This window comes from Myotis davidii, unplaced genomic scaffold (assembly GCF_000327345.1).
Source record: "Myotis davidii unplaced genomic scaffold, ASM32734v1 scaffold812, whole genome shotgun sequence".
Lineage (NCBI taxonomy): Eukaryota > Metazoa > Chordata > Mammalia > Chiroptera > Vespertilionidae > Myotis > Myotis davidii.
This window is the reverse complement of record NW_006284238.1, coordinates 3,315,362-3,328,970: the sequence shown is the minus strand read 5'-3', so window position 1 is coordinate 3,328,970 and position 13,609 is coordinate 3,315,362. Positions and strand designations below refer to the sequence as shown.

The following is a 13,609-nucleotide window of genomic DNA, read 5'->3' as shown; positions in this document are numbered from 1 at the left end:
TGGGCAAGAAGGGGCCCACCTAGTTTGCGAGAGGGCCAGTCTAGAGGGAGAGGGTTTGGGCTGCCCCATAGCTGACTCCCCCACACACCACCACATACATTCCTGTGGGGAACTGGAACCCCAGCAATCTAAATCCGCACTTGGCCTTCTAGAACACTGAGCTACTTCCCAAGGCAGGTGGAAAGGACCTATTAAATTTGCAATGTATTAGTTTGATTTATAATTATTAAATGTTTAGACATAGAGTCTGAGGGTCTCCATGTACTTTCTGCCTCAGGTCCTGTAAATATTAAATGCAGGCCTTGGAAATATGCCAACCTAAACTTCAAATAAGTTAATTCTCATGGATCTAGCACCTTGTTCGAAGTCTACAACAGCAAGAGTTCAATAAGCACTTGATAGATGAATGATGATGTATGGCCAAAGGGACTGAAAAAAAGGTATGTGGAATATGAATGCAAATTTATTACTGCAACTAGAAAGGAAACCAAAAGTAAAAGATATCATACATTACTAGCTTTATATGTTCACTGACTTTTCTGATCCTAACCTAATAATCTTTGACCATTATCTTTAGGTTTATATTTAATATCTGAAGAGGCTCTGTCAGCCCTAAAATGATTTAAAACACACATCTCAAAAAAGACATGTGCTTCAAATCATTGTTACACTGTTATGGTTTTAACTACTACAATAATGATTTTTAATGAGTACATTAATTCCACTCAAAAGTTAAATAGGTACCAACTGTTAAGGAAACAAAGATTTTGAGTCAAAAATAATTATATGCAAGTAAACATTTTAAAAATACAACTTAAGCTTCAAGTTATTTACATTTTAATGTGGTATTCTCAAATCTAAAAATAAATATAATAGGCCACATAAAAAAGAAAGCTTCTTAAGTTTAGTAATTAAATGATTCTCTATCAACAGTTTTCTTCCATCACTTGTTAAATCCTTCAATATTTAACTGCAACTTCCAGTCTTACACTTAAGGGTTCACATACAACCTTAATTGGTATTACCATAACTCACATATGTTGTTGATTAATTTAAACTCCAACATTTCTATTATAAATTAAGCTTGTTTTCCCCCAACTAATAAACAGTGAAAGAGTTTTAATTAATGTTCTGATCTAGTTTATTCATTCAAACAAGCATCTAATAAGGGCAAAGCAATAAAGCTAAGCTAATGAAAACAGATTCTATAGTGAAAACATGAACAAATGCTGTAAGCATAAAGAAATGGTAAATTCCTACCAGAAGGAAAGAAGAGAGATTCTTAGATTAGTCATCATCTGGATGGAGGAAAAAGGTGGTATTTCCAAATTGAAGCAAGAGCATATGGAAAAGGCACTAAGCCATGAAGGCACATGTCGATTTCAGGGAGCAGAAGGCAGCTAGGTATGGCTGCATTGCAGCTCACTTGGAGGGAGCATGTTGAAAAATAAAAACAGAAGTGGGGGTCAGATCACTGCAAACCTTCTGAACCATTTTTGTTTCTTACTGAAAACTTAGGAGAAATAAAGTTAAGGTTTTCTGATTTGTGCTTTGAAAAATAACTGTAAATGTAAAGGATAGAATAAAAAACATAAAGTAAAAGAGAAACAGGAAATGAGGCCATTACAATAATTCTGCTAAAAAATGGTTAGTGAATTGCAATGGGAAGAGACAGAGATAAATAAGAGGCCAAAGAGGCAAAAAGAAGAGAGCGTAGTAACCAACTAAAGTTTCCAAGAGAGAGGAGTAAGATTAAGCTCAGGTTTTCTAAAGACCCATGAATGTTTGGAAACCTATAAACCTGCTGATTCCTCTAAATGCTTTTGGACTTGGGTTTCCAAAATAACCTAACCATTTTTTTCCAGGTAATTCAATGTCATCTAATAGTTTTCAAAGCATATCAGTTTCACTTGCATTAAGTTCCATACAGCACTTTCTGAACCTTGGTAAGAGATGCTGTCACTGGAAATTCTATCCCACACCACAAGAACCCATTGCATTGCTGTTAGCACAGCTGGGGTTTTGTTCAACCTGCAGCTGGATATGTGTAATATCCAACTGTGACCCCTTACTATATTGCTTTTCTAAATGCCCTTTAAACGACCTGCATATGCTGATACCTGATATCTACAATTGTGAGATCAACCTCCAAAATAATTTCTAAAATCTGTGCTAAAGTAATTTCCCTCCCTTTTTAAGGACTCACACCAAATGAGGACACTTCAGTACTAATAAATCTCCTCCAAATAGAGCTTGGTTGTTTGAAATCATGCAAAGTGTCTATAATATGAGACATCATTAGAAGTAAAAGAAAAGCTGAGTTCCTTTGAGGAGTTACTCTTGGAATATATGAGGAGGCTACTTAGCCTTATGATTGGGCAAAAAGTGGGCAAATTATCAAAGTTTCTGAAAGAAACTATTTTAAAAGCTGGAAAATACTGTTTCTAAATAACTTTTTAATTGTAAAATATGTAGCAATGAGGAAAACCACTCACCATCTCATATATTAATGCAGTACTAAGGACAGAAACATCCATTTAAATAGGGATAGACCGGGGGGAAAAAGAATAGGAAACAGTGCAGGAAATGCCTCCTTTTGCAAGACCCTATATAATAAAGAGCTAATATGCTAATTATACCAAACAGCAGAATGACCATCTGGACGACCTTCCGGACGAAGCTGGGACTGTGAGGACTGAGGCAGCCAGGGCTGCGAGGGCTGAGCCCCTTGCATGAATTTTGTGCATTGTGCCTCTAGTAGTCAAGAAAATGTTTTATATGATTAATAACATAACATAGATGACAGCTGGCTGGAAAAGACTTTCCTCCTAGAAGCTCTGCCTGATGTTTCAGAAGCATTACCTAAAAAGAGGCAATGTTAAATAAAGGTTACAAGTCATGGTTCAAACCCAGCCCTTCCTTAGACATATTACTTATCCTTTCTTCTGCATCAGTTTTCTCATCTATGAAATGAGGGTAATAGTATTACTTTTTTTTTTTTATCACTTCTCAGCTTTTTGGCTAAGATCAAATGTAGTATCTGTTCTTACCAGTTTAACAGTATTACTTTTGTCATAAAATTGCAGAGAGCAGTAGTGGATTTAACATATGTGAAATACCTAGGAGAGTGCCCAAAAGAGTAAATTCCCACAAGTACTAGCAATTATTTGTATAATCAGGGCACTGGTGAGCTCTGAAGCATCCAGGCTCGAAAGACAGACAAAAGTAACTGAAATGGAGGGGTGGGGGCTGGGAGGTGTTTAATGACCACCTACATCTCTTAAGTGCTACTTGACATATGTGCTCCTAAGGGATGCGGCCCCGTCAGAGCCCAAATAGATTTTTCCCCCTCTGAAAAGAGAACCTTATTATATCAATTCTAGAGATATCTTAAAAAGACAATTCTAAAGAGCCATGTAAATATTTATCTTAAATGACTGCTGGGAGCCGGTCCATCCTTGCTGTCTCAAGGGACCTGGCATATATGGCATACTGTTCTTAATATGTCTGCTCACCTTCTTGGCACTATGTGTTTTAACCAAGGTCACCTCTCTGAGAAAGGCCTGGACGGGGCCTGGCTACAGAACTTGGTTGGAGAACCTAGAAAGAACCTGGCTGAAGAACCCGGCTACAGAACCTGGCGACCGAACCTGGCTGGAGAACCTAGCAAGAGAACATGGACACAGAACTTGGCTGGAGATTGTGACTAGAGATCCTGGCAAGGCTGCTGATCAACTGAACGCTGTCTCCATGTCATTCCTTCTTCGCCGACTCCGTCCACACCTTTGGGGACCCCTGGACCTACTGGGGCTGGACCCCAGCAAATGACACCATTTTCTTAACATTTAAGATCACCAGATAAAATACAGGTTGACAGTTAAATTTTAATTTCAGATAAATAATGAATAAATGTTTAGTACAAATAGATCTCATGATATTTGGTATATATGTGGGGTGTGTGTGTGTGTGTGTGTACTAAAACATTTTCATTGTTTACCTGAAATTCAAATTTAACTGAGCAGACTTTTTATTTTTAAATTTGGCAACCCTATTAACAACATAAAGTTCAAATAAATGCACTGAATTAGCGAATGCCCATAAAGAAAAAAAATGAAGTTATTTAATCTAAATAAAGTATCTTAAGATGTGGCATGGTAAACAGAAAGAACATGCATTTCAGAATCAGGCAAATCTGAGCTGCAGTTCACCAGCCTCTGTCAATTTATAACTAACTGACCCTGAAAGAAGAAATGACTATACTTACTTAGCCTCACTGCCCTTGCCTCATAAATGGGGTTTAGTTTACCACTTTTCAGGGCTGCAGAATGGATGACATGAAGTAACACACCCAACACTTCCCTGATGCAGAACAGGCAAAGAATGCCAGTTCTCAGTTCTTCCTCAGAATATCTCAGCTCCAGAAACTCAAAGTCCCCGTTCACAGTAGCCAAAACCAAAGAGCTCAAATTATCCCACAATAGCTAAACAGACCAAGTACTCCCCAAACTGTGCTCATATACAAATCTCTCCCTCTCCCAATCACCACATTTCACTTGGCAGTGCCCTTGACAGCCAGAGTTCTACGTCTCCACTGACTCTCACCTTACCTAGGCTGTGCCCCACTATGGCTGACCAGAACTGTTTTCATCTGACGATGCCTAACAATATATGAACAGAAAAAAACTTAAAAATAACATTACTCTGTGATATCCTCACATGTTTTTGTTCTTTTTCATAAACTTTAAAGATTAAGGATATATAAACTCATTTCAAATTATCTTATAATATTAAATGCAAAAATCTGTTTTCTTAATTTAAAAGAAAAAGCTGAAAAATCCTAATCATTCAAGTCAATTAAAATTCTGCAAATGGCCTGGCCGATGTGACTCAGTGGTTGAACATCAATACATGAACCAGGAGGTTATGGTTGGATTCCTGAGTTGCAGGCTTGATCCCCAGTAGAAGCCATGCAGGAGGCAGCCAATCCATGATTCTCTCTCATCAGAGATGTTTCTATCTCTCTCTCCCTTCCTCTTCCTCTCTTTGAAATCAATAAAAATGTATATTTTTTTAAAATTCTACAAATGCACAAAAGAAAATTATGTTGAGGTATGACTCCTGAACCTAGACCTTCCTTCTATTTTGGAGTCATTCCACATGAGGACTTATTTTCCAATGTTCATTTTCACAAATTGCTTAACAACATGCTGTCCAACTTTCCATTTAGTATACCTTATCTTCTCTCTACACACTATGATTTCTCTGAAGAAAAATTGCCTAAATATTTCAGCAATTTAACTAGTGGGAAGCAAAGAATTAAGATTATAGATACAACGGTGCTATAATTGTGTTTTAATCAGCTTATTAAATACAACATGAACATGTATCAATCAACTAACATTTAATTTCATGGTCCATGATTCAAAACTGTCAAAAGTGCAACAGTGAAAAGTTATCAGCATTTACTTAACAATTTGTTTCCAATTTTCTTTGAACTAATGTAAACCACACAAAATATTGTATGACAATTGTTACTTGTCCTTATGGACAGAAAGAAGACATAATTAGAAATTGTATTAAAATACAAACATAACTGAAATTTATCTTTCTTGTGAGGTATTACCAAGGTGGACCAAATAGAAAAGTATCTACATATATAAAAAACAGAGCAACATAATTATTTAAGTTGGGGAACTAAATACATGAATCTTTAAAATACCTATTTCAAATTTCTATCCTCAACAGATAAAACTTCACTGATGAAACAAATTACTGAGCTAGTTTGTTTTAAACTGTTGCTGCAAAATATAAAAATAAATCTCTATAAATCGCATTTAGGAAGTAAGCTGCCTAATTGCACTTCCATTTAGGAGTATTTCCCAAAGACTTCCCCATTACACAGTCACATTTGACTTGTGATGCAAGTACACTTATCTTCTGTCCTCCACAGAAAAAAGTGGTTTTTCATGATCTGAATGATTCATAATTTAGTTTATCTAAATTCTACATTTGTTAAGAAGCGGTGAAAATTATTAAGAAAAGTCAGCAGTTCTTTCCTCTAGAATTTTGCTTGGTAGCAAAAATCACTTTACTGTTTTTGTTTTTGTTATAGAGGTATTTTATTCTAAAAATGTTTAAATTAAATTTATTTTTTAAATTTAAATTCTTTATTGTTTAAAATCTTACTTAAGTCCCCTCCGCCCCCCCCCCCGACCTCTCCCCACCCACAACCACCCCCCAGCACATGCCCTCACCCTTTCTGTCTTATTCTAAATTTTTGGGGGGTGACATTGATTAATAACATTATATAGATTTCAAGGTCTGTTTCTCACCATTATTTTCCCCTCAGGTAGAGAAGGGCCTGAGGGTAAGAGTCATTAACATCATTTACTAAGACAAAAAGATTAAATTTTGATTACGAGGATACCTTTTATTGCAGTCAGGAACAGTTATTAAGGATGTCTTCTCACAAAACAACATACTAACTACAGTGCAAATTAAACAAATTCTATAAGGCAGAGGAATCCCTGCCCTTGATGAAGTTGATATAATCTGTTTCTAGTATTTAAAATTACAACGTTTATTCTAAATAAGGTATTTTTTAAATAGAAATAAGTAGACAATGTGAAGAAGAAAAGGGAGTTAAAATTGTGAGCCAAGGTTAAATATTTCATCTGAATCTGCAGAGTCAGATTCCTTAATTCATTATCTTATTTAACTAAATGAGCTGTACTGTGTGCTGGTTACTGTTCTGGGCATCAGCCAACCAGTGGTTAATAAGACAAAGTCTGAGTCCTCATTGAACTTAACATTCTAGTGAGGAGACCCAGAAAAAAATGCTATAAATATTTACGTGTGCCTAGGTGGAAACTGTGTGTGTGTGTGTGTGTGTGTGTGTGTGTATGTGTGTGTGTACAATGTGAGAAAGCTGTTCAGGGGCATGGAGGTAGATCAGAAAAGGCCTCACATATACATAGCAATTACGACATGCCAAGCGTAGGCTGGCAATGAGGATAGACTATAATAGAAGACACATACTAGTATTCTGCCAGTCTAGTATACTCACATGGGAGACCCAGATAAACTAACAGGAAAATATTCTGTTGCCACTACCTATGTAAGCTTGGCAGGTTGGTAACCCCTCATCATGAATAGTGGCACCAACCTTCCAGGGTTATTGGGGGGCATCAGATGTTTATAAAACATTTGGCATAGTGCCTAGTAAACTGCTAATTTTATTATTATAGTTAAGTGCCCATGTTGTAGATAACAAGAATGAGATTTATGGAAATTGAAGATAGCAGAAAGGGGGAAAGGATAATAAAGGTCTTTAAAAAATAAAAAAAGGGAAGGAAGCTGGGTTCACATGAGGACCTACAATATACACTGCAAATTATATTTATAAACCTACAGAAAATAGACAATGGAATCACATCACACACTCAATTAAGTGGCAAGAATTAAACTGCACATGATCAACAGAGAATACATGAGAGAACAATCCATTTACTACAAGTGTCTCTGTTGCTATTTGACTCACCAAGAGAATATTTCAGAGTGAATGAGGTTTATAGAAAAAAATATCTATAGTCTACAGGCAGTCGCACATCCCATATGTGAAGTTTAAACACCTCACCTCGCTGAGTGTGTCTAATATAGAAAACAAAACAAACAAATAAAAAAACAGCCAAGGGTCCTTATGACTTTTATTAAATTGAGTTTTAAAACGTATCTCCAGAAATTCTCTCCCTCTCCTTCTATCTCTCTTGCCACCTCCCAGACATAGCCTTTTCTCCCCAATAATCAGCAACCTCTGAGGCAGCAGAAGCCTGGACCTGACTAATAGTCACATGGTCTGGATCTTTGGCAGACTAAAGACAACATCTTGACCTAAGTTATGTTTCAGTTCCTCAGCCCTGAGTTGGAACAACCTCCTGGCAACTTGCTCATGAGACCAGACAACAAAAACACCAGAAAAGACCCCATAGCTCCTGCAGACCTTAAGAAATCATCACTCATGCATGTGGGGTGCATGCTTTCATGCTGTTTCTGCCAAATTCTCACTCTGCCATCTGCATGATGCAACTGGAAACGTGACTCATCGGACCACATGATTTTTTTCCAATGCTCGGCTGTCCAATCCTTGTGTTCCTGTGCTAATTGGAGATGTTTTATCTTCTTAATTGCAGACAGCAAATGTGTTCGAACAGGCCTTCGGCTTCCATATCCCATACAATGCAGTGTATGGCTAATTTGCCTACATACGTCAGGTGGTCATAATAATCTGGCCACTCATGTTCAAATATAACCCACATTCAAAGGCTGTTAAATCGCGTTGTTTACCCATATCTTCAGGAAAAAAAATCACTTCCACTATTGTAGTAAACAACCTGCTTCCCTATTTATAATGGTCTGGCCCTCTAGCAACTTCAGCACAAAATTATAGCTAATTTGCCTACAAATGTCAGGTGGTCATAATAATCTGGCAACTCAGTGCAGAAGTATCAATAAGTCCTTCCAAAAAAGAAGTCTTTGGAAGTACATTTCAAAAAAAAAAAATTCTACAAATACATTCATTGGGCATTTACTCTGGCCTGTGTATTTACACTAACAAGTATACACACAAAATCATATTTCCCATTATAATTTTAGGATTTCCACTTACCTTGGGGAAAAAATATCTGGCCCCAATAAAAAACAAAAGTCATCATATGGAACAACAATTACAATAATGATAATGATAGCAGTTAATTTTGGGCCGTGTACCATGCCTTTAGACTTCCTATGAAGTACTTTATCCTGATTCTACCTGCAAAAAAACTTACTCTTAGATTAAGTAATTTACTTGAAGATCTAACACTTTGGACATGATGAGGTTGGGATTCACCCACGTCTGTCTCTTAATCATTTTGTACTACTTCTCCATTTTAAAGACTCAAGCTTTCCCATGTGCATTCTGACTTTTTAAATGTAGAATTTATGGGCACAAAATAATTCTCCCATGTAGTATGTTACACTAAGTAACTAAAATGAATGATCAGTGCCTTAAATGTGTGCAACTTTTGTCCTCCAGGGCTAAAACCTTCTTTGTGTTATTACTACTTCAACTGCACGATTTTTATCTTTAAATGGTACATAAATTAATCAAGTAAGAACTCAAAAATACAATGACGTATGAAAGGAATATAATACTGTTTAAAGACAGGGAACATTTCTCAAAAATTTGAGAAGTGGGTGCCACCAGATTCTCATTAAACTAGTCTGTGCCTACAGGGGGTTTAATAACCTCCTGTTTTTTTGAAGTGCAAATTTTACCTGGATCATTATGGGAATGAGGCACCACAAAGACTTGAAGGGGCTTAGTGTCCCAGTCATTAAGTTTATAGGTAATGTCAAATCCTTGTTTCCAAACTCCACCATCTGGATTGTCAAAAGGAATTAAACTGTAAACATCCAACATCTAAAAATATAAAAGACAAATAAAAGATTTAGTTATGTATAACCATTATTAATTTAAACTTAATCTGAAAAATATTTGTTCAAAACTATTTATTATTGTATTTTAAGTATATATTTTACAAGATAAAGCTATTTCTGTAGACATGAAGGGTTCAGGCAGAAAACATTTAATCACCATTCAAATGATTAAAATGCTACCTGGATTACATAACTATCCTGATTAGTAACCCCCTTCCCCATCTGCTTCTAATAAAAAAATAATTTCATCCAATTCCTCTTCCCCTGCTTTATTTCCAATACAATTTAATAGGAACAGGTAGTAACTAAACAGCAAACCAAAAAAATTAATTATGACCAGATTAAAAAACAATTTACTGAAAATTACTTTTACTTCAAGTTGTCATTATTTTATACTCAATCTCTTATATTTTAAAATCTGTATCTTAATGAAAATGCATCTATTTATATTCTTTCATTTAGCGTATGTTATGTTTACCTTTTTTTTTCTAAAAATAAAACTACAACAAGATTGACTAGGTTAAAAATGGAAGAATATTTTTAAATTGAGATTTAGCTTTTAAGTGTTCAAACACTTTCTAAGTTTCCAAAGCAGTATTCCTTCTACATAATAATATATTCTGAACACAAGGGAAAAAATATTGCCCTCTCCCTCAAAATAAAAACCCTAAAAATTTTTATTCTCCATACTCTCTATAATATTAAATATGACAACAGAAACACCCTTTGGTAAAATTTCACCTTTGCCTTACCTCTGACCCATATGTCTTATACTTTGGATATATATAAATACATATAAATAAATATATTAGGACATATATAAAGCTCTTGCTGGTGCCAATTGCACATGTGTGTTTTGATCTGTCATTATCGATCGCGAATTTGGTTGACACTTCTATTATAGAGAAAGGGAGAATAGCAATATTAAAATATTTCTTCTAATTAATTTCCTTTCAATGTGCATGAATTCGTGCACCGGGCCACGGGTTAATACATAAATGAATTAGAAAACTTTTTAAAGATATCAAGCAAACTACATAAAAGTGAATACAAAGTATTTTAAGGCAATAATATATTTCTCACTTCAGAATTTATGACTTTAATAAAGTAAAATACAATACTCTAAGGATAAGTCAACAAATCTTTGGGAACCAGCTGGCCAAGGGAGGATGTGTTAGCAGTCTCTGCTATTTCTCCCAGTTCTTTCTTTAGTCTGCAGAACTCCCAGTCCTGCTGCCTCCCTCTGCTTGTATTCCATGGTTGCTCCTACCTTCTTTCTGTCCATCACAAATTTAGATCCACCCCTACCAAAAAAAGTTCTTTTGTTCCTCTTTAAAAGGAGTGAATTAAAACCTGAACAAAGCCAAGCCTCACAGAAATAGATATCCCTTCAAATCACAGGATAGGATCCTAATCCTATCTGAACCTGGCCACACACTAGCTGATGAGGTTGCAGGCGTAAGACCTGGCCAGCTCCACTGTTCCCAGTTTTCAGCTTGGCCTGTGAGCCATGTCCTCAAGGTCATACCATGTTCTCTGTCCCCAGGAGTTAATAAAAATTCCTACTTAGAAGCCAGGACACAGCCAACTCATTTTATCCAAGTTTAAATTATTCACCCCATAGGGTCCTGTCACCAAGTTCCAATTTCTGGTCTAAGGTATAAGGTTAAGTCTATAGCTCTCTGCTATTTTGCAGAACTAAAAAATATGAGTGACACATCCGAAGTTTAAGAAAGGCAAAAGTTCTTTCTTTCCTAGTCTTCAACTCCACTATCCTCTAGAACAGTGTGATCAAAGAGAATAATGCAAGCCAAATATGTAATTTTAAATTTTGTAGTAAAATGGGATAGGCAAAATTAATTTTGATGACATATTTTATTTTAGGCCAATATATTCAAAATACTACTATCTCAATATGTAATCAATATAAAAATGAACAAGATACTTTATAGATTATTTTTTTCATACTAAATCTTCAACACTTTGTGTGTAAATTATATTTCAAGCACGTTTCAATTCAAACTAGCCTCATTTCAAATTCAGTAGCCACATGTGGCTGCCATAATGGACAGTACAACTCTAGAATATTTCTCTTCCTTCTCATAAAGGCATATTCAGCAAAAAGAATCTAACTCTACACTATGCAAAACCTATAATGTATAACAGTTACATAGTAAGAGGAGGGCTCTTCTTGTACTCTCCAAAAGAAGGTAAGAAAATTTCTTTGGCCAAATTTAAACTCTAAAGGTCTCCAACTGTTACAAAAAAAACAAGACTGAAGAAGTATACAAAATGGCCATATTCACAAAGTATAAAATAAAATAAAAAAATTAGAAGCAGAGAATTACGGAATTTTATCACTAAAAAAGAATATTAATGATCTTGTAATTAATCAAATCACAGAAACTAGAATCCAGAGAATTTAAGTAACTTACTAAGTAAGAACAGATACCAGATCAAATCTAAAAAAACAAAACCCAGTGATTATTAACTAATGCATACATTACCTGCACATCTGCATTCTGACTTCCGCTTTGTGAAGCAAATAGACAGTCTTCAGGGTCAACTGTGAGGGACAATTTTTTCGATGGCAGAAAAGGTGAGCCAGCACGTTGGCTGAAATTGCCTTGTGAACTTTTTGGCCCATCCTCCACAGACTCACTCAAATTGATGACCGAATCTCTAATATTTGAGATGATCTCATTATTCTCAGCTAGCAAATGCTCCAAATGGTCTATTTTTTCTTGCAACATTGAGAGCTGGCCCTACAATAAAAAAGAGGCAGCTATATGAAACTCTAACATAGCTCTGAGACACCCATATTTTTTAAAAAATTATGTGCCTGCTCAAGAGGGCAGCCACTCACACTTCACTTTCCACTTTTATAAGTGGGGTCATAGAAAGCATTAATCGCTGAATGGTTGAAATACAAATTTACAGCAGAAAATCTTCTCCATGGCTGCAACCTTTGTTTAATCATATTTTAAAAAGAGCAACAGAAGTACAAAAAATATTGGGGGATATATTTCCTATTACCCCCACACCCAGCCCTAAAATATCTTTTGGTCTCTAAAATCACTAAGTACAATAACATATTATATTCAGGTATAAAACTTTAAATTTAACTGTAAAAGATTCTAGTTATTCCCAAAAGTCAGAAAGTGACCTTTAAAACTGAAAACAATCATTTCATCTCAATCAGTAACACTAGTGGACAATCCTAAATAAGAACTGTGATGTACAGAAATCAGTTAGTCAACTGTTAATTACCCATAGCTTGAAAAAAAAACTGACATGAATTGCCCCCCCCCCCCAACCAAGTAATCACACATTATTAAGTCATTTAGACCGGTTATACTACATTGTGTGACTTTAGGTTTTTAATTGATCCTCACATTAATTATAGAGGCTTGCTCTCTCTAGAACATAAACCTTGCTATATAGAATAACACCTTAGCTTATGAGAGCAAGGACAATCTCTGTTTTGCTCACTCCTATTCCAAGGGTTCCAAATACAGAGTAGATAGTCATAAATTTGCCAAATGGCCTTCATATTTCTGGAAAGCAACTATAATTGTTTAGTGAACACCCACTGTGCCAGGTATAATGCTACATGCTGGGAAGGCAAGAATGCATAAGATATGAGTCCCTATCTTTATAAACACACACACAAGAGGACATTGTAACTAGAAATAACCTACCCTTTTCCCCCAAAAGTCCATATTAGAACTTAATAAAATAACTATATGGATAGTGAATAAACAACTCTAGCTACTTAGAAACAAAAAATTCTATCACCAGTAAGTAACAGAAAGAAAGGAGGAAGGGAAAAGAGAAAAGAAGCTAAAACACTAAATGTCCAAAAATGAAGGACTGGTCAATATCTAATATCACAGAACAGTTTTCAGGGACTGAAAAGTTAGAGATATAATTTTTTAAATAAAAATATATGAGAAGGTACTTTCAGGAGATACAGTGGAGAAAAGGCAGTTTTAAAATAGTATGTATGAATAAAATAGTATATATGACATGATGATCCCCTTTTGAAAAATAATACATACTTGAGATGGTAAAAACTGGTTATGAGCATTTATATTCCTTTAAAAAATGGTTTTTATTTTAGAAAGAAAGT

The 13,609-nt window shown here is 35.4% G+C and overlaps 1 protein-coding gene across 3 annotated transcripts in view; it reads right to left on the bottom strand.

Annotated features, from left to right (window-relative positions):
• The window catches only part of MAN2A1 (mannosidase alpha class 2A member 1), a 160,255-nt gene that overhangs the window by 123,079 nt on the left and 23,567 nt on the right, over positions 1-13,609 (bottom strand). Inside the window, exons 2-3 of one of the 3 annotated variants that reach the window (XM_006754267.2) lie at positions 11,985-12,242; positions 9,316-9,460 (exon numbers count right to left, since the gene is read on the bottom strand). In XM_006754267.2, coding sequence (XP_006754330.1) covers positions 9,316-9,460; positions 11,985-12,242 — 403 coding nt within the window. Of the gene's footprint in view, positions 1-1,260; positions 1,426-2,639; positions 2,667-9,315; positions 9,461-11,984; positions 12,243-13,609 lie in introns of those variants that run through there. The other 2 variants (XM_015568452.1, XM_015568442.1) reach the window with 2 other exon arrangements.